Source organism: Lepidochelys kempii, chromosome 12 (assembly GCF_965140285.1).
Source record: "Lepidochelys kempii isolate rLepKem1 chromosome 12, rLepKem1.hap1, whole genome shotgun sequence".
NCBI classification, from domain to species: Eukaryota; Metazoa; Chordata; order Testudines; family Cheloniidae; genus Lepidochelys; species Lepidochelys kempii.
The window spans coordinates 43,641,465-43,661,732 of NC_136391.1; the positions used below are offsets into that span (position 1 = coordinate 43,641,465).

Below are 20,268 nucleotides of genomic sequence, written 5' to 3' on the forward strand. Positions count from 1 at the left end.
GTGCCACAAGTACTCCTTTTCTTTTTTCAGATCACAGTGGCTCTTTCCTGCTCCAAGTCCTGACACTTGTCCCCTGTCCCCTGCTCTGCAGAGATGAGGTTTCAGGGGCAGGGGAAAGGGGTGACATCAGCACCTCCTCCCCACCCCTCCACTCTGCACAGCCAGCAGGAGGGTCTTGGGAGCAGCTGCAAGGAGCACACCTCACTTACTCACACCTTCTTGTCAACTGTTTGAAATGGGCCACCCTGATTACCACTACAAAAGTGATTTTTCCTCCTGCTGATAGTAGCCCACTTTAACTGGCATTAAATTGGTTAGAATTGGTAAGTCAACCCCCATCTTCTCATGTACTATGTATATATATCTTCCTACTGTATTTTCCACTGCATGCATCTGATGAAGTGGGTTTTAGCCCACGAAAGCTTATGCCCAAATAAATTTGTTGGTCTCTAAGGTGCCACAAGTACTCCTTGTTTTTGCAGGAGCAATGTGGCTGCAAAGCGGGTGGCACTTGAATCACTCCTGGGTGGCCGCCCGACTGCATAGCATAGAGGAAACATAGAAGAGTTAATATAACTAGGGCTGTCAATTAATTGCAGTTAACTCATGTGATTAACTAAAGAAAATTAATCGCGACTAATTGTGGTTTTAATCGCACTATTAAACAATAGAATACCAATTGAAATTTATTAAATATTTTTGATGTTTTTTTATGTTTTCGTATATATTGCATTCTTTGTTGTAATTGAAATCAGGGTATATTTTTTATTACAAATATTTGCACTGTAAAAATGATAAAAGAAATAGTATTTTTCAATTCACCTCATATATGTACTGTAGTGCAATCTCTTTGTCATGAAAGTGCAACTTACGAATGTAAATGTTTTTTGTTACATAACTGCACTCAAAAACAAAACAGAGTCCACTAAGTGCTACTTCTTGTTCAGCTAATCCCTAAGACAAACAAGTTTGTTTACATTTACAGGAGCTAATGCTGCCCTCTTCTTATTTACAAAGTCACCAGAAAGTGAGAACAGGCATTGGCATGGCACTTTTGTGGCCGGCATTGCAAGGTATTTACATGCCAGATATGCTAAACATTTGTATGCCCCTTCATGCATGGGCCACCATTCCAGAGGACATGCTTCCATGCTAATGATGCTTGTTAAAAAAATGTGTTAATTAAATTTGTGACTTAACTCCTTGGGGAAGATTGTATATCCCCTGCTCTGTTTTACCCGCATTCTGCCATATATTTCATGTTACAGCAGTCTCGAATGATGACCCAGCACATGTTCGTTTTAAGAACACTTTGACTGCAGATTTCACAAAATGCAAAGAAGGTACCAATGTGAGATTTCTAAAGATAGCTACAGCCATCGACCCAAGGTTTAACAATCTGAAATGCCTTCCAAAATGTGAGAGGGACGAGGTGTGGAGCATGCTTTCAGAAATCTTAAAAGAGCAACACTCCAGTGCAGAAACTACAGAACCCAAACGACCAAAAAAGAAAATCAACCTTCTGCTGGTGGCATCTGACTCAGATAATGAAAATGAACATGCATCGGTCTGCTCTGCTTTGGATTGTTATCGAGCAGAACCTGTCATCAGCATGGATACATGTTCCCTGGAATAGTGGTTGAAGCATGAAGGGACATATGAATCTTCAGCGCATCTGGCACGTAAATATCTTGCGACGTCAGCTACAACAGTGCCATGAGAAGGCCTGTTTTCACTTTCAGGTGACATTGTAAACAAAAAGCGGGCAGCATTATCTCCTGCAAATGTAAACAAACTTGTTTGTCTGAGCGATTGGCTAAACAACAAGTAGGACTGAGTTGACTTGCAGGCTCTAAAATTTTACATTGTTTTATTTTTGAATGTAGTTCTTTGTACATAATTCTACATTTGTAAGTTCAGCTTTCATGATAAAGGGATTGTACTACAGTACTTAGGCAAAGTGAAAAATACAATTTTCTTGTTTTTTTACAGTGCAAATACTTGTAAACAAATAAATATAAAATGAGCACTGTATACTTTATATTCTGTGTTGTAATTGAAATCAATATATTTGAAAATGTAGAAAAATCCAAAAATATTTAAATAAATGGTATTCTGTTATTGTTTAACAGTACGATTAATTGCGATTAATTTTTTTAATTGCTTGACAGCCTTAGGTATAACCCTATAAGACCACAGAGGTATAATCAAATTAACTTTTCTCAGGTTTTCCATACAGACAGTTTGCTTGGAGCTGTTCAAGTAGTAACTGGAAATGCTTGTCATGTAAGGTTCGGTTCTCTAAAAAAAATAAGAGTGTCTAGATAGATTATGATAAACTGGTTCAGAACATCTCTGAAGATATCAATGGCCACGTGCTGGAATGTGGCAGGGACATTAGAGAGACCAAAAGGCTTGACAAGGTACTCAAAATGTCAGTACGAGGTGTGAAAGGCTGTTTTCCATTTGTCGCCCTTTCGAATGTGGACCAGGTTATAAGTGCCATGTAGATAGAGTTTAGTGAAAATTTGAGCCAGGCTGACTTTACAGTGGTTCATTGATCAATGGGAAAGGATATTTATTTTTGATGGTGATACTGGTCAGCACTTGATAGTCTACGTCAGGGGTCTCCAAACTTTGAGACAAGGGCCATATTAGATTTTTGAAGGGGCTTCGTGGGCCGTAGCGACTGTGAAAGAAATTAAACATATGCAGAATTGTTAAAAAAACAACACTACTCTACTCTGTGTCAGTGTTGCATTAATTCTAAGTCAGGTATAAAAGTTAATTGATGCAGCTACTGTGAAACCACACAAAATATTTGTCAATACATTAAAAATCATTTCACTTTTTTATTTTATTTCTAAAATCTCACACTTTTATCATACACATACATGTTCAAAAATAAAGAAATATTATTTTAGGATTAGTGAGACATACGGTACTGATGCATTTCTGACAGAATTGCATTCAGCTGTGGTTCAAAGTTAGTGTTCCCTATCCGCAAAATTGATTGTACCTGCTTGGCAACAGCAGCAGCAACTCTCCCCTAAGTTGGCTCCCCTTCTGGAGGGGGACACTGGCTCCCGGGGGCACTCACCTCAGTGAGCTGCTGTCGGCAGCCCGTCCCCCGCCTGCTCCGTGTGCCTACTCAGCTGTTCGCTGCTTCTCCCCTGTTGGTTGGAGGGCTGGACAAATGGAAGCCCTGGGCTGGATCCGGCTTGCGGGCCATAGTTTGGAGACCCCTGGTCTACGCAGAGGTGCAGGGTGCCTTTTTTGTTTTAAAAAAAAAAAAAAAAAAAAAGGATTGGTACCCTGGCCAGGGATGTAGAATAATGGATAAAATTCTTTGCTAGATTTTCCTCAAGGTACTCATATAGGGACCAGACTTCTCATGCTCTCTAGGAAATGCTCGGATTGTGAAGGGAGAGCCAGCGAATGCCAAGCATAGTTGGGAACTGGGATGAGCCAATCAGGTTAAATTGCATGGTTTCCTGGTGGTCTTGAATTACAGTTCAGAGAGATGCAGTCTCACAGACGACAGGATCTGAGGACAACAAGCTGTCGCCGTCAATTGTCTCCTCCAAGTTGGGGGCAAGCTTCCGTTGCATCGGTAGGTGGTTAGTTTTAGCAAATCCAGTGTCCATGAAATTGTCAGAAGCTCCAGAGTCTATCAGAGCCAAGCTGGGTGCAGCTCACTTCAGTTGTAGACAGGAATCAAAGTTGGAGCTGCACTTGAATGTGGGATTGGCCATTGTCCTTGGCAGTTAGCACCCCTATATGTATCCTGTTTGGGGAACCCAATCCTGTCATTCTGTCTGGTTGCATTCCCTCTAAGGAAGCTGAACCTGCCCATTTTCCCAGACCAGCCCTGAGACCGGATTTGAAGGAACACCTGGGGACAAAGTGGCCTTGTTCCCCACAGTACAGGCAGAGATCATTCAGAAGAGGATATTCCTTCTCTTGATCTGAGAGGTGCCGTCTTGTCAGGTCTACCTGCATGGGTTCGGGTCCAGCAATTGTGTGTGTGTGTGTGTATGGAATGGGACAAGACTAGGCAGGGACCGAGTGTGTACCTTCCTTCTTTCCTGGCATCACTCAAACGGTCGTCAATTTGGATACACATCTTAATGTAGGTTTCAGAGTAACAGCCGTGTTAGTCTGTATTCGCGAAAAGAAAAGGAGTACTTGTGGCACCTTAGAGACTAACCAATTTATTTGAGCATGAGCTTTCGTGAGCTACAGCTCACTTCATCGGATGCATACCGTGAAAACTGCAGCAGACTTTATATACACACAGAGAATATGAAACAATACTTCCTCCCACCCCACTGCCGGACAGTGGGGTGGGAGGAAGTATTGTTTCATATTCTCTGTGTGTATATAAAGTCTGCTGCAGTTTTCACGGTATGCATCCGATGAAGTGAGCTGTAGCTCACGAAAGCTCATGCTCAAATAAATTGGTTAGTCTCTAAGGTGCCACAAGTACTCCTTATCTTAATGTAGGGTAGCAGTGCTGTGGGGGTATCAACCCGGGCCAGTTCGTCTTTAATCTCATCGTTCAGGCCTAGATAGAAATGAGAAATCTGTGCTGCTTCATTCCAGGCCGTGTCCAAGACCAGATGATGGAAGTGGGTGGCATAGGCCGCAACAGGATGCGGACCTTGTTTGAGTGACTGCAGAGCAACTTTGGTGGAGTGGGCGCAGTGTGGGTCATCAAACATGAGTGAAAAGACATAAACGAATTCATCAAAAGTAATTGAGAATCGGGTCTCCTTGCCCAATCCAGCGCTTTGCCTGTCAGTAGGCTGGTGATGATTCCTACCTTGCTCTGGTTGTTTGGGTACACTGGTGAGCCCAAAGGAACAGCAAGTGACATTGAGCAACCCCCGAAACGTCTGACGGTTCCCATCAGATTTCTCCGATAGTGGGATCTTTGGGCCTAGACCTTGGGCTGTTGTGCCTGATGGCACAAGGGGGCCTGGAACTGCTGGGACCTGCGAACATAAGAAGGCATTTTTGCGTTGTAGCTAGGCCACTTGATTCTGGAGACCTTGAACTAGTTCTGCCATATCAGTGGTGGGGTTGCCTGGAGACTTCATTTCAGTTGTAGGGGGTACCTGCTGACATAGATCAGTCCTGGCCACTGAGCCTGACTGGGGGTCAGTCTGCTCAAATTCTCAGAAACTGGGCTGGGGATGGTCAGGCCTAGTGGTTGGAGCTGGAATCAGGAGTCCAGAGCAGAGTTGGAGTGAGGCTGGAGCAGGGCAGCAGCAAGAGCAGGGCTGGAGCACGACTAGGTACAGGGAGGGAATAAGAGCAAGGCTGGAGTAGAACTAGGAGCAGGGCTGGAGCAGGCTAAGGCTTGGGGACTCTGTTTTCACTGTCAGGCAGGAGTGAGTTCCAAGCCCTGGAGTGACGTTGAGCAGACTAAGGACATGTCTCGACTACAAAATTAAGTCGACATACAGCCACCACAGTAATTAAAGTGGCGTTTCACATCCACACTGTGCTGCTTCTGTTGGCTGTGTGCATCCTCATCAGGAGTGCTTCTGCTGATCTAACTGTGCGGAGCATTGTGGGGCGCGGGCAGTGGAGCTCCAGCTATCCAGCTGACAGACAACAGGTGACGTAAGTAAGCACTACTACATCGACCGAAGTGCTACGCCTCTCTTGGAGGTGGTGGTATTGTGTTGATGTAGTGGGTGACTTACATCGGTGGGAGCTACGTTTTAGTGTAGATGCTTAGAAATAGGTCGACGTAAGCGGCCTTGTATCAACCTAACTCAGTAGTGTAGACCAGGCCTGAGCTGCTGGTCCTCCTGTGAGGTTTTTATGTACCTGGTCTGGGAACCACAAGACCAGTTCCTGCTTGTGGGTTGGCTGGAACATATGGGGCCTGTGCAGCTGTGATGTAGAATTGTACCAGCCATCAAACCTCCTTTGGAAGCTTGGTATTCAGTGAATTACCCATCTCTCTTCTAAATTGTCAGACAAGTTTGGCAGAGGCCCTGGGGGGTTTTCACCTTCCTCTGCAGCGTGGGGCATGGGTCACTTGGTGGAGGATTCTCTGCACCTTGAAGTCTTTAAACCACGATTTGAGGACTTCAGTAGCTCAGACATAAGTTAGGGGTTTGTTACAGGAGTTGTTGGGTGAGATTCTGTGGCCTGCATTGTGCAGGAGGTCAGACTAGACGATCATAATAGTCCCTTCTGACTTTAAAGTCTATGATTCTAAGTTAATCTCTAATTTAGCCTGTTTTAGGATATGGATTAGTATATGCTTAAATGTTCTCTAGGGCAATGTTTCTCAGTGACTGGTCCATGGACTGGTGCCAGTCTCTGAGATCTCCCTGACACAGTTTAGAAAGGCAGCAAGCTGGTGCCTAGTATCAAAAAGGTTGAGAAATACTGCTCTAGGGTACCTCAGAGGTGGAGCACATCACCCAAATTGCCACGTTAAGGCTACACATCTTGATTGGGTTGTGATTTTAAATAGTTTACATTATTTTAATTTCACTAGAACCTCCGTTTTACAAACAGTGATCTTTTGAGCACCATTTATACAGGCCATTTTTCTCGACTTGGGGTGGGAGAAAGTCACCTATGGAGTGACACTGATGAAGAGCAAATCAACATCCCTTCACATTGCAATGGCTGTCACTGTCCAGTACTTTTGAAGAACAAGGAGAAGGCAGTGCAGTGCACTGTACCTATTGTAACTTCGAGATGTTCCATTTTATGAACTTCTCAATTCCCAGTTAGTTTATATAATAGAGAAGGAGTACTTGTGGCACCTTAGAGACTAACCAATTTATTTGAGCATAAGCTTTCGTGAGCTACAGCTCACTTCATCGGATACATACTGTGGAAAGTACAGAAGACGTTTTTATACACACAAACCATGAAAAAATGGGTGATTATCACTACAAAAGGTTTTCTCTCCCCCCACTCCATTATCCTGCTGGTAATAGCTTATGTAAAGTGATCACATTGGCTAGTCTCTAAGGTGCCCAAAGTACTCCTTTTCTTTTTTGCGAATACAGACTAACACGGCTGTTACTCTGAAACCTGTTATGGTGATGGATATGTTTTTTTGGGAGGAATTTTTTTTAATATTTACGGTTATTTACAGGAAGACATTAGTTATATTGTCTTGTTTTGTATAGGCACATGTCTGTGGCAGAGTGCTGCTGGCAAAGCCTCAATCAACTCCTGCCACTCTAGCCCCAACAGGGGGAATGGATAGGGGCTGGGTAAATATCTGAGGTTTGCATAATTACTGACTGCACCTGCCAGCCTCATTAGGTAGGAGCTATAAGGCTTGGAGGAAGAGAGTGAAAGGTGGGGCAGAGACCAGGAGGGACAGGAGGCTCAGGGAGAGGTAGGAGCCTGCTACTCTGTTGCTGACCAGGCTTGTGTTAGGCCAAGCCACTGTAAATAGCTTGTATATAGCAGGACACTGGTGGTGGGAAATGGACACAAATAAAGAGCTTGTGTGTTGCACCAGTTTGGAGTGTCCCTGATTCTGTGAGGAGCAGGGCCAAGGGGCTGGATACACAAGGGCATGCCATGCACCCCGTTACAATGTCTTATTACAGAATTAACAATATTCATCAACGTGTTGTATATTGGCCATATATCATTACCATTTTTCTTTCCCCCTCCAAAAAAATAATTTAAGCATAGCCTTAATATGATAAATATATATATTTAACCATTTATATTAATTTTCATTGTGGGAAGCTAAATGTTTCCCCAGTGGGGTGGGAGCGCACAGCGTCAGCAGAAGAAAGAAAGGAGTAGTGGTTATGTAATTCAGGCGTCCTCTGTGTATTTCCCTCTGGACTATCCTATAACTATAGGATTACCATGTCTATATCAAAGCATTTCCATGATTTCAGTATTTCTATTATATTGTCTTTGTGTGCAATGTATACTTTTACTGTTATCCATTTTTAAAAAATTTCTCTTGCACTGTTTTCATAACGTTTGTCTTCCACTACGAGATATTGTATTAATAGTTTTTTCCAGTGAGCTATAATAGGAATCGTCTGGGTCCACAAATTTGTTTGCCTTTTTTGGTATAAAGAGCAAGAGCAGAACTAGCTTCTTTATTCCCAGTTTGAGTCTTTTTAACATGCAGTTTCTCAATACGTGTCTTGAAGTCCTGTTTGAGTTCTATCTCTAATATTTTGTCGTCTTTCAGGATGGTTTTCAATTTTTTTTTTTACTATCCAGAGTTCCAGACCTGGCTATTTTGCATTTTGAATAGATATCTGGCGTAATGTATATTTTGTCAGGTATCAGGGGGTAGCTGTGTTAGTCTGTATCCACAAAAACAACAAGGAGTCTGGTGGCACCTTCAAGACTAACAGATTTATTTGAGCATAAGCTTTCATGGGTAAAAACCTCACTTCTTCAGATACAGCTGAAGAAGTGAGGAAGAAGTGAGGTTTTTACCCACGAAAGCTTATGCTCAAATAAATCTGTTAGTCTTGAAGGTGCCACCGAACAGATTTATTTGAGCATAAGCTTTCGTGGGTAAAAACCTCACTTCTTCCTCACTTCTTCAGCTGTATCTGAAGAAGTGAGGTTTTTACCCACGAAAGCTTGTGCTCAAATCTGTTGGTCTTTAAGGTGCCACCGGACTCCTTGTTGTTTTTGTATATATTTTGTGTTATGGAGATGGAGAAACATACCTTATAATATGTTGTATAGTACTGAACTTGCACTCATTGATTAGTGTTAGAGCCAGTACTTATTATCTGATTACATTTGCAATGGTGGTGTAGCTGTGTTGGTCCCAGGATATTAGAGAGACAAGGTGGGTGAGATATATCTTTTATTGGACCAGCTTCTGTTGGTGAAAGAGAGAAGCTTTCAAGCTGCATACAGCTCTTCAGTTCTGGACTTCTGTAGCTTGAAAGCGTCCCTCTTTCAACAGAAGTTGGTCCAATAAAAGATATTACCTCAGCAACCTTTTCTATTATTTTATTCCATTCTTTTGCTATTGTTTCATATTTACAGTCTATATTCCATAACAGCTTTATGCAGTTTGTTCTTTAAAAACACAGTCATGAGATTATACATTCCAGCAGTAATCCTGATTGCTGAAACTTCAAGCATGTATATACAATTTTCTAATACTGATAGCTTTAGTTCTTTTCTTCCATGGAAGTTGTAAATAAAGTTAAGCAATCTGTATAAACTCATATTATGCTTTATTTTCTTTTTTTAATATATCAGTTACATCTGTTTGTTTTAGGGGTTGTCCATCCTAATGAAATCCTTCCACTTATCAGAGTAACATTTGCCCCAACATTTAAAAACTTCCTTATTCAACCTCTGTTTGAAGGCACTGTTTTTTATTTTCAATATTACCAAGGTCTGCTCTTTTTGTTTGGTCAAGTGCCTTACATATACTCAATTAATAAGTGTATTTTTAATTAATAGGTAATATTTCATGGGTGCTGGAATTTTGGGGTATGAATCCAGCATACAATTATATGAGATTGGGTTTGCCAGTTTCTGTTCTGTCTGTATCCATGATGGGTTTTCTCTATTAGACTGGTATTGGAAAGGGTTTCTAATTTGTGCAGACCTATAGTATGCCTTGAATGATGATGGATGATGTCTTTCACTTACTGATGACTTCTGTGTCACCCTGTTTTAGTTCATTCCCCTGGATCTCCTGTACACTTTGAGAGAGTTTCATAGCCATGAGAGGCAGCATGGTCTGGTAGCTCCTCTTCTGACTTGCTGAGACTTTGGGCAGGTCACGGGTTGCTTTTCTCCCTCATCTTTAAAATGGAGATAATACTAACTTTGCGAAGCACTTGGATGGAAGATACTATACAAGTGCAAACTATTATTGCTCCCAGCACAGAAATATGATTTATACTGATTTATCTGTTTGTTTTTTTTTTGCAGTTGGAGTGCCTCAAACTTATTGCGTCTCAGAAATTCACAGACAAGCGCATTGGGTACCTAGGTGCCATGCTGCTACTGGATGAGAGACAGGATGTCCACCTTCTCATGACCAACTGCATCAAGAAGTAAGACTACTCTCTCCTTCCCCATTCACAAATGTGTGTAGGGATTTCAGAACCACAGTTAGGCTCCTGACAATAACTTTTTTGATGCCTCAATTCTCAACTGGCATTTAATTTGAAAAGGGGGAACTTTTCAGTCTAGAAATCCCTAATGCCACTGGTACTGCCCAGGCCATTTTTTAGTCACCTTGTGTGTTGGATTGCTGCTAAGCTCCAGACTGCTATGGCCCTAAAAAGTTTTTGAAACTTGGTGTATATAGCAGAGAGCCATTTAATGCGTGGAACTTCCATGTCTTGGGCATTCACTTGGTGATGCTGTGTAATTGGTGGCTGAGAGAATGGAACATCCTGGCCATTAAAACTTCCCTGAAAAGAAAAGGAAACTAATATGGTCATAATGGGCTTCCTGTAGCTGGTTGAACAGCTTCTAGAGACACTGAGGGGGCAGTTACCTTCTCACCTTACAGAAGAGCAAGCCCTGATTGAATAATTAAGGGTAGCATAAAATCACTTAGGGCTCATCCACACCATACATATGACTGAATTCAGAGGATCTGGTTATAACACAGCTGCAATACGTAGTGTAGACTGGATCTTAGGCTAAAACCCTGAACAGTGCTGCAGCCATCTTGTACTGGTCCCCTGACTCAATTGTATTTATAAATATAGGTGGGCTCTTATAAGTTGTGTGACTCTAGGGTGTGAAGCTAGCTCTACTCTGTTCTGAGAGTTTGGCCAGGTTGAGTGTGGTGTTGTGATGGGGCACTGGTTGGCTGCAGGGGAAGGGCAGCACCTTTCTGGGATGTGGTGTTCAGCTGGTTTGGAATCTCCTTGAGCTGTGAACATTACCAGAAAACTTTGAGGTTTCCATAACGATTTTATTGAAGGTGAGTAGGTTTGAGTGGAGAGCAAGATGTAGAAAATCAGTGTTTTCTTTTTGATGAGGCCTCCTTTTGTGGGGGTGGGGAAGGGGGGAAACATGTCAGTGGAGCTGGGAGATTAAGATTTATTTTTTTATTTAGATTTCTCAGATTCTCACTTGGTTCTGTACATATTGATTGTGCCTAGAGTATCTGAGAAATCTAAATAAAAAATTAAATCTCAGTCTCCCAGTTCCCACTGACTGGCTTCACTGCTGCCACTGCCTGTCCCCCAAAAGGGGATGCCATCAACAGGAGAACATTGATTTCCTACATCTTGTTCTGAATTCAGATATGAATATCTCTGTTGGACCAAGTGGTGGGGAGAGCAAAGGAGTTTGAACTGAAGACCCTTCACTGAAAATGCCTTGCCTCCAGCTAGCTCCCTTCCACTTAAATTAGGGGGCTGATTGTTATATCCCCAAACAAGTCTAATTTTAGGGGAACAGGTACTGGGAGTTGAGTTGGGAATTGTGCATATAGCTGGTTTACATAACCTGGCATTTTTCTATTATCTTTGTCTCCTCACCTTCCTCTTTCTGCTACCCCACTGCTTTCATAGAATCATAGAATATCAGGGTTGGAAGGGACCTTAGGAGGTCATCTAGTCCAACCCCCTGCTCAAAGCAGGACCAATCCCCAACTAAATCATCCCAGCCAGGGCTTTGTCAAGCCTGACCTTAAAAACTTCTAGGGAAGGAGATTCCATCACCTCCCTAGGTAACGCATTCCAGTGTTTCACCACCCTCACAGTGAAAAAGTTTTTCCTAATATCCAACCTAAATCTCCCCCACTGCAACTTGAGACCATTACTCCTTGTTCTGTCATCTGCTACCACTGAGAACAGTCTAGAGCCATCCTCTTTGGAACCCCCTTCAGGTAGTTGAAAGCAGCTATCAAATCCCCCCTCATTCTTCTCTTCTGCAGACTAAACATCCCCAGTTCCCTCAGCCTCTCCTCATAAGTCATGTGTTCCAGTCCCCTAATCATTTTTGTTGCCCTCTGCTGGACGTTTTCCAATTTTTCCACATCCTTCTTGTAGTGTGGGGCCCAAAACTGGACACAGTACTCCAGATGAGGCCTCACCAATGTCGAATAGAGGGGAACGATCACGTCCCTCGGTCTGCTGGCAATGCCCCTACTTATACATCCCAAAATGCCATTGGCCTTCTTGGCAACAAGGGCACATTGCTGACTCATATCCAGCTTCTCATCCACTGTCCCCCCTAGGTCCTTTTCTGCAGAACTGCTGCCGAGCCATTCGGTCCCTAGTCTGTAGCGGAGCATGGGATTCTTCCGTCCTAAGTGCAGGACTCTGCACTTGTCCTTGTTGAACCTCATCAGATTTCTTTTGGCCCAATCCTCCAATTTGTCTAGGTCCCTCTGTATCCTATCCCTACCCTCCAGCGTATCTACCTCTCCTCCCAGTTTAGTGTTGTCTGCAAACTTGCTGAGGGTGCAATCCACACCATCCTCCAGATCATTTATGAAGATATTGAACAAAACCGGCCCCAGGACCGACCCCTGGGGCACTCCACTTGATACTGGCTGCCAACTAGACATGGAGCCATTGATCACTACCCGTTGAGCCCGACAATCTAGCCAACTTTCTATCCACCTTATAGTCCATTCATCCAGTCCATACTTCTTTAACTTGCTGGCAAGAATACTGTGGGAGACCGTTGCTAAAATCAAGGAACAACATGTCCACTGCTTTCCCTTCATCCACAGAGCCAGTTATCTTGTCATAGAAGGCAATTAGATTAGTCAGGCATGACTTGCCCTTGGTGAATCCATGCTGACTGTTCCTGATCACTTTCCTCTCCTCTAAGTGCTTCAGAATTGATTCCTTGAGGACCTGCTCCATGATTTTTCCAGGGACCGAGGTGAGGCTGACTGGCCTGTAGTTCCCCGGATCCTCCTCCTTCCCTTTTTTAAAGATGGGCACTACATTAGCCTTTTTCTAGTCGTCCGGGACTTCCCCCGATCGCCATGAGTTTTCAAAGATAATGGCCAATGGCTCTACAATCGCATCCGCCAACTCCTTTAGCACTCTCGGATGCAATGCATCCGGCCCCATGGACTTGTGCTTGTCCAGCTTTTCTAAATAGTCCCAAACCACTTCTTTCTCCACAGAGGGCTGGTCACCTCCTCCCCATGCTGTGCTGCCCAGTGCAGTAGTCTGAGAGCTGACCTTGTTCGTGAAGACAGAGGCAAAAAAAGCATTGAGTACATTAGCTTTTTCCACATCCTCTGTCACTAGGTTGCCTCCCTCATTCAGTAAGGGGCCCACACTTTCCTTGACTTTCTTCTTGTTGCTAACATACCTGAAGAAACCCTTCTTGTTACTCTTAACATCTCTTGCTAGCTGCAACTCCAGGTGTGATTTGGCCTTCCTGATTTCACTCCTGCAAGCCCGAGCAATATTTTTATACTCACCCCTGGTCATTTGTCCAATCTTCCACTTCTTGTAAGCTTCTTTTTTGTGTTTAAGAGCTGCAAGGATTTCACTGTTAAGCCAAGCTTTAATCTAGACTATAAGTTACTCAATGTGTCAACTGTCTTTCAGTGTTATGTAGGGTTTATAGTGAGGCCAGGTCTTGGTTGGAGACCCCAGGTGCTGCTGTGGTACAAAAATTAAAAATAATATACAAATCTTTGTGAAGCAGTTGAGGAGTTGTTGCCCATAGCACATACCTGACAAATTTGTAAAAACAAGGAAATGAGCAGTTAAGTCACGTATCAGCACATACTCTGTATCCCATCCTCAACCTCATCATTCCCACAGCTACTGGACACCACATGCCAAAAACTTAACTCTGCCTTCTTTTTGCTTTTCTGCACATCTTCCTTTACCGGATTGTTTCCCCCACTTTTTATGGGTGTTTGGTGTAGTAGTTTGTTGTGTTGGGAGTTTGGTGAAGATAGGTGTGCAGACAGGTGGTTAAGATGGGAGCAGAGTTAAGGTTGCAGCAACATGGTCTGTGGTAATGGTAAGGAGTTGTGGTAATGCAGATGAAGAAGAGCAGGGTATGTGGTAGTAAGTAGCTTAACTTTTCATTTTCTTGCTTTTGTGGGTGTGTTAGGAATACTTTGTGTGCAGCAACACTAACTGCTTCACTACAGTGTGTTTAGGTTTTCATACTTACCTGGGGGAATGGGTTGGATGAGTGTGGAGCGGGTGTTAGGAAGTGAACATGAAGGGGGCAAAAGTACAGTTGCTAATAGAGAATATTTTATGCAGAGATTTGTGTGCTTCTGGCACCCATCTGTCAGGTTTCTGTACCACCCCCACAGCTCCTCCAATGAGAGGGGTGTGTGTGTGCATAATGCATAAACTTTCAGTGGTAGCATGAATAGCTCCTTAAAAATTCATGTCAATCTAAATAAATAGTTTAAAACAGCTTTATCTGTTGCAGGAGATCAAGTCAGCAGCCACCTCTCACCTTTTGAATGAATAAACATATTTTTAAGATTGATGGTCCATCTATGAAAGGTCACTGCCAAGGTGGAAAAACCAGACAGAGCTCAAATTCAGAGGCTTCCCATTATAAATGTGTTCAGAGAAATCAAACTACACAGAAAATCCAAAGGGCATGGAAACTTTGTGAAATATCTTGCTGATAAACCAACTACTCTCTGAGAACAACAGGAATTTATGTCCTATTTTAACCCCATTTTGGAACACAACTTTAATTATAAAGTCACTACCAGACACCTCTGTAATGCAGAGACCTTCATCAAACTCCTTTTGCCATTATTCTTTCCCATAGCTGGATCCCTGCACTTCAGATCTACTGATGTTCAGAGACTGTTTTCTTAATTTGTTTTCATGTTAGCATTTTTCCAGGGTGCAGCAAAATCTTTTTCTTGTCCTGGGCATTTGACTGTTATTCACAGTGTTTCCTCTAGCCAAGATAATGTAATCTAGTAGATTTTTGGGGGAATCTGAGGGGATGTAGTAACATCCCATCTTTCCACAATTACAGGGCCAGCTGAGAGAAAAACAGAGCAGGGAATTTTATTTCCTTCGTGGTCTCTGCCATTTGAGTCCCAGACACGTCTGAGATCTGACTCTGACTTGGTTTTTAAACTGTTGTATCTGCCAGGCCTCCAAGAGGCATTGCTGTTTTCAAAACACTGTAAAACACAGTAATTTAAAAGTAAGTGACAACTAAACACCCTCCCTAAATGTGCCATTATTGATCAATAGCAGGCAGACCTATCATTACAAGTGTTAACTTGTATTCCATATAGTTATCTAGGATTATCCAGTGACATTGGTGATATCCAGTTTGCAAAGAGTTTCTGGGCGGTGGTGGGGAGGGTCGTGTTGTGTTGTGTGGAAAAGTCCTTTAATTGACAGATGAGAAAGATTGTTGTAGCCTGCTGCACTGGGAAAGGATTATTTATTGACTACTTCGTGTTCCAGATTAAGGGATTTTAGTTCTCGAATCCCAATTAGTCTGTAAAACAGGTTCTCATAATTCCGCTGTCCTCTTCTCTTGCTATTCCATGTGCTACTTACATGTTTTCAGGGCATCTCCAATCCACCGGGGAGTCTGTAAACTGCAGAGGCTCACCTTTTCTTTCTTTAAACTTGGTCTTTAAGCAGGCCCAGCTGGGTGCATGACTATCCTGCAGTAAAACCGGGTACTTTTCGGGTGTTTAGGGCCTAGACTACCCTGTGCTGTTCTCTCTTTTCTCCAAGTAGTAGCTCTGCATATTGTTCAGGTAGTTTCCTAGGTGAGGAGAAGGGATGAGACAGTAACAACTGAGACTTTCTGAAGGCAAGGAGGTGCTGCAGATTCAAATATTAGTATCCACTTAAGGTTCCTGTGGGCTGGCGTTTGGGAGACAGGAGCATCTTTGCTCCCATCAAGAACCTGAGGCAGTTTTGGCTGTGGAGGAAGCTGTGGCAAAAACATTTATCTTGTTCTGTGGGAGACAGGTGGGGTGAAAGAGTTCCCATGCTATCACTACAGCCTGTATCTCCCCATACCTCCTCCAAGAATCTGTGCCAGGCTTGAGAGAAACTACAGTGAAGTTGTCCATCAGCCCCATGGATGGTGGGTGGACCCCCCCAGCTTTGGGGAGGCTAGCCCCCTGACCCTACCCCTTCTGCCTGATGCTCCAACCCCGCCCCCTGGTCCCGCAGCAGGAGCCCCAAACATGCCACCCTCCCGTGGCTGGAGGAGCCCCGTGCCAGCCTGAGTTGCTGCTGGAGAATGGGAAGCGCGCTGCGCCTCCCCTCCCGAGACCCCGAGCCACCTGGCGGGAAAGTCAAAAGTCCTTCCAGAAGAACACTCAGCTTTTATATGTGCCACACAGGTTCCGGGGCAGCTGAGGAGACGGTAGCTGCTACTCAGTTTCCTGTGTTCATCAGTAATCTCTCTGGAGTCCGGTGTCACTGCTTTTCCCGCTACATCCCTGAACTTCCCAATAATACTCTGTATACTGTGGTTGCAGGAGCATGACCTGCATATCTCCAGGAGGGGGAAGAGCATCAACATTTCTTCCTATTATTGCCAAGAAGTTTGCCTGCAACCCCCCTGTGAGCCAATCTCTGAACCTCAGGAAGGGATGTTACCACTCTAGGGGTAACCTGGGCCAGCCAGAAAGAAATTGCCTTGAGCCCAAAACCCTGTCTCTCAAAGAAATACCAGGAACACACTGATGTTTTTGAGAAAAAAAGTCATGAACATCCTGCCCCCACACCAAGACTATGATTTGCACAGCTTTGCATAGACCATAGATTGAAGACCCCATATGGATTGACACATACCATGTCTGGACCAGAACTGGCAGCAGTGCACCACTATATCCAAGAAAATCTTGAGAAGGGTTTCATCTGTCAATCTACCTGTCCAGCAGGGGCCCTAGTACTTTTTATACAGAAGGAGGATGGATCATTGTGTCTTTGCATGGACTGTTGAGCCCTAAATCAGGTCACAATCCACAACCAGTATCCTCTGCTTCTTATTCTAGGATTGCTAAATTGTGTGCGAAGAGCCAGGATCTTCACAAAGCTAGACCTTTTGGGAGCTTACCATTTAGAGCATATAAGAGCCACCAATGAGTGGAAAGCCACCTTTCATGCCCAGTACAGACACTTTGCATATTCAGTAATGCTGTTTGGCATGACCAATGCCCCTGCAATTTTCCAACACTTTGTGAATGACGTGTTCCAGGTCATATTGGATAAATGTCATTTAGCTCAATGATATCCTCATGCTCTCAGAGAGCCAAGAACAACAGTGTCATTATGTTGGATCTGCTCTAGAAAGGCTGCAGAAGCATGGACTATATGCCAAACTGAAAAAATGCTTCTTTGACTAGCCTTCCCTCGAAGTTGTGGGCTATATCATCTCCCCAGGGGGCATTCAGATGGATTCCCAAAAGATAACATCAATTCACGACTTAGTAGCTCCCTAGAAGCCCTGTCAATTATAACAGTTCCTGTGCTTTGCCAGTTTTTATTGGTTGGTTATCTCCGACTTCTCACTCAAAGTGGTTCCCCTGACTTCACTCCTACGTAAGACAGTCTGTTTCACTTGGTCACCCGAAGCCCAGAATGCCTTTGCCCAGCATGACATCATCCATCTGAAGTCCTCCTTCACCATGGCTCCCATCCTGGTGCACCACGATCCAACCTGCCTGTTCATTGTGGAGGTCCATGGGGAAGTACTCTCTCCGAAGCTCCGAGCCCAGCAAGTCTTGTATCACTGCACATTTTTAGTCATCTCTTGCAAGCTCACCCCAGTGAAAATAAATGACGGAATGCTAGACAAGGAGCTGCTTGCAGCTAAACCTGTGTTCGAGGAATAGTGCCACCACCACCTCGAGGGGCTTGCTCCCCTTTTTTAGGTCTTCACAAACCATAAGAAGCTTGAGTATCTCTGCAAACCCCAAGTTTTAAACCGAAGGCAACTAAGGTGGGCCCTGTTTTTTCTGTTAAAATTCACCATCATCTACCAACTTAGGTCCCAAAATGGAAAGGCTGATGCTGTCTCATGAAAAGGACAGTACTACCATGAGGAGGGCAAGGAACCTACCATGTGCCACCATATCTCCTCAAACACACTAATTTCCTCAGCTATTCACTAAGATCTGATCTCCCTTATTTGGTTCGCCTTGAAGGAGGACCCCTCACCTGGGAACCACTGTGTTGGCTAGAAAGTCTGTCTCATTTTGAAGCATCTTCTGAACAACAGACCTTCTTGCGAGTGAGACTACCAGTTCCTGGGACCTTCTGGATCTGCCAGCAAGTCAACTCAGTCACCTTCAGATTACAGCTTCCCTGATCCCTCAAGGTACATCCCATGTGTGGTCCATGTGTCCCTCCTAAAACCCTACAGTGATAACCCCTTCCCTAGCCAAACCACTCCTCCATTTCTACTGGTCGAAGTCCAGGACCACAAAGAGTATGAGGTGCATGCCACCTGTAATTCCATATGCACGTGGGGACACCCGTACTACCTTGTAGACTGGGAAGCATATGGACTTGAAGAGCGCACTTGGAAACCTGCCTCCCATGTCCATGCCTCCAACCTGGTAAGAGAATTTCATGAGGTTCATCCAGAGAAGCCTGGTCCAGTTACACCCTGAAAAGAAGGGCCCTGAAGAGGGAGGAATGATGTAAGAAACCACAGGGCCCATTCACAGTTGCCACAAAAAGGAAGTGAGAGGCTAAATCCTATAGGAAGTCCCACCCTATGGGGCATGAGTGACAGCCCTCCATGATTCCCTGTTAGGCTGGTATTCCCCATATAAATCAGGAAGCCATTTCTGAGAGTTGTCTGAGCAACGCAGACCTCCAGCATACTTCTGCCTCAGACCCTGGTCATCGCTCCTTGCTGCAGCTCTCGTGATCACAGGCTCCTGGCTTTTGATCTAGGCTCGCATCCCAACCCTGATCCTGTTTTAGCTTCAGACCATTGCTGACCCCAGTGAAATACTCTGACCTGGCCTGACCCCGATTCTCACCTCACACTCTCAATTTGGTAATGGCCTCTGACTTTAGTTTTGACCTAGTCCCGGATTGATCTCTGACCTTCGGCCCCAATACTGACCAACTCAGTCCATACCCACAGGCTGCCCATGACCCGGTTCTGACAGCATGTCTTTCCCCTTCCCCACCCGCATCTCCTCTGAGCAGGAATTCTTCTCGCTAACCTGGACAGGGGGAGAGGGGCCTGGGATGAGAGGCACATGCCCTGTTTCCTCTTGCTGGAGGAAGAGTCTGGGGGTCGAGGAGAATCAGCTGGGAAGCTCTACACATCTGAAATTCCCTTTTCCCTTGTAATGCCCAGGATTGGATAGCTGTTCACACTATCCCCTGCTACGTGAAGTGAGTGTAATGGCCTTAGACAGTTCCCTGTTGTTTGTCAGGGATCCAAAGGCTGGGATCCTTTGCTGCAAAGTTGTTTTGTTACGGCTGGTTAGTGTGTTTCTGCAGAAGCTGGAATGGGGTCAGGGCCTGCCTCTCTGCCTGGGGCAGCACAGAGTGTGGTGTCTGCAACAGTGGCATTTTCCCCACTCTTCTGATGGCTTTTGAGCCCTATGCTTTCATGTGCTAGTCTGGTCAACTGTTGCTTGGATACAGGTGTGAAGTGGGGGTGGAGCTCTGCATGTCTGTTTCTCCTGGGCTGGGCTTCAGGCACTGGTGTTACTGTCACTCAGCCCATTTCACTTGTGACGGTAGCCATACCTGAAGTCTCCAGAGGTGAGTCTGGTGGTGGGCGACTATGCCACGTGTGTCTGAAGCATCCCATTCTTACTCAACTGCCCAGGAACATACGTAACTAACGTCTTGGCTTCACAGCATACCTGCATTCTGACTCGCTTCTGATGTGCACCTGTGACCTGTACTGGAGAGTTCCCTGTGCATGTGCTGACGGGCTTGTTCTTGGTCTCTTTTGCAGTGACCTTAATCACAGCACTCAGTACGTGCAGGGCCTGGCACTCTGCACCCTCGGCTGCATGGGCTCCTCTGAGATGTGCAGAGACCTGGCAGGAGAAGTGGAGAAACTCCTCAAAACATCCAACTCTTACCTAAGGAAAAAGGTACTTCAGGAAGTTTCCAAACTGCTTCTTTGCAATCTAAAGCCTGGGACAAAAGGAAGGGGGAGATGCTTTTAATATTTAGTGGGTTGGGTGGCATAGGGCACATCAGCAAGTTTTTTCTCTGAGAGTACATGTGCTAGCGTGATAACTAGTGACCAAAGAACTCCCTTTATCTGCAATGCAGGTAAAGCATGGGTGGTGGCAGTGCAAAATTCACTCCCACGCAC

General features: G+C 44.5%; 1 protein-coding gene across 5 annotated transcripts in view; it reads left to right on the plus strand.

Moving 5' to 3' along the window:
- Positions 1–20,268, plus strand: part of AP1G1 (adaptor related protein complex 1 subunit gamma 1) — a 107,194-nt gene that overhangs the window by 40,521 nt on the left and 46,405 nt on the right. For all 5 annotated transcript variants that reach the window (XM_078848153.1, XM_073308379.2, XM_073308380.2 and 2 more), the window contains exons 3-4: positions 9,934–10,058; positions 19,900–20,041. In XM_078848153.1, coding sequence (XP_078704279.1) covers positions 9,934–10,058; positions 19,900–20,041 — 267 coding nt within the window. The remainder of the gene's footprint in view (positions 1–9,933; positions 10,059–19,899; positions 20,042–20,268) is intronic.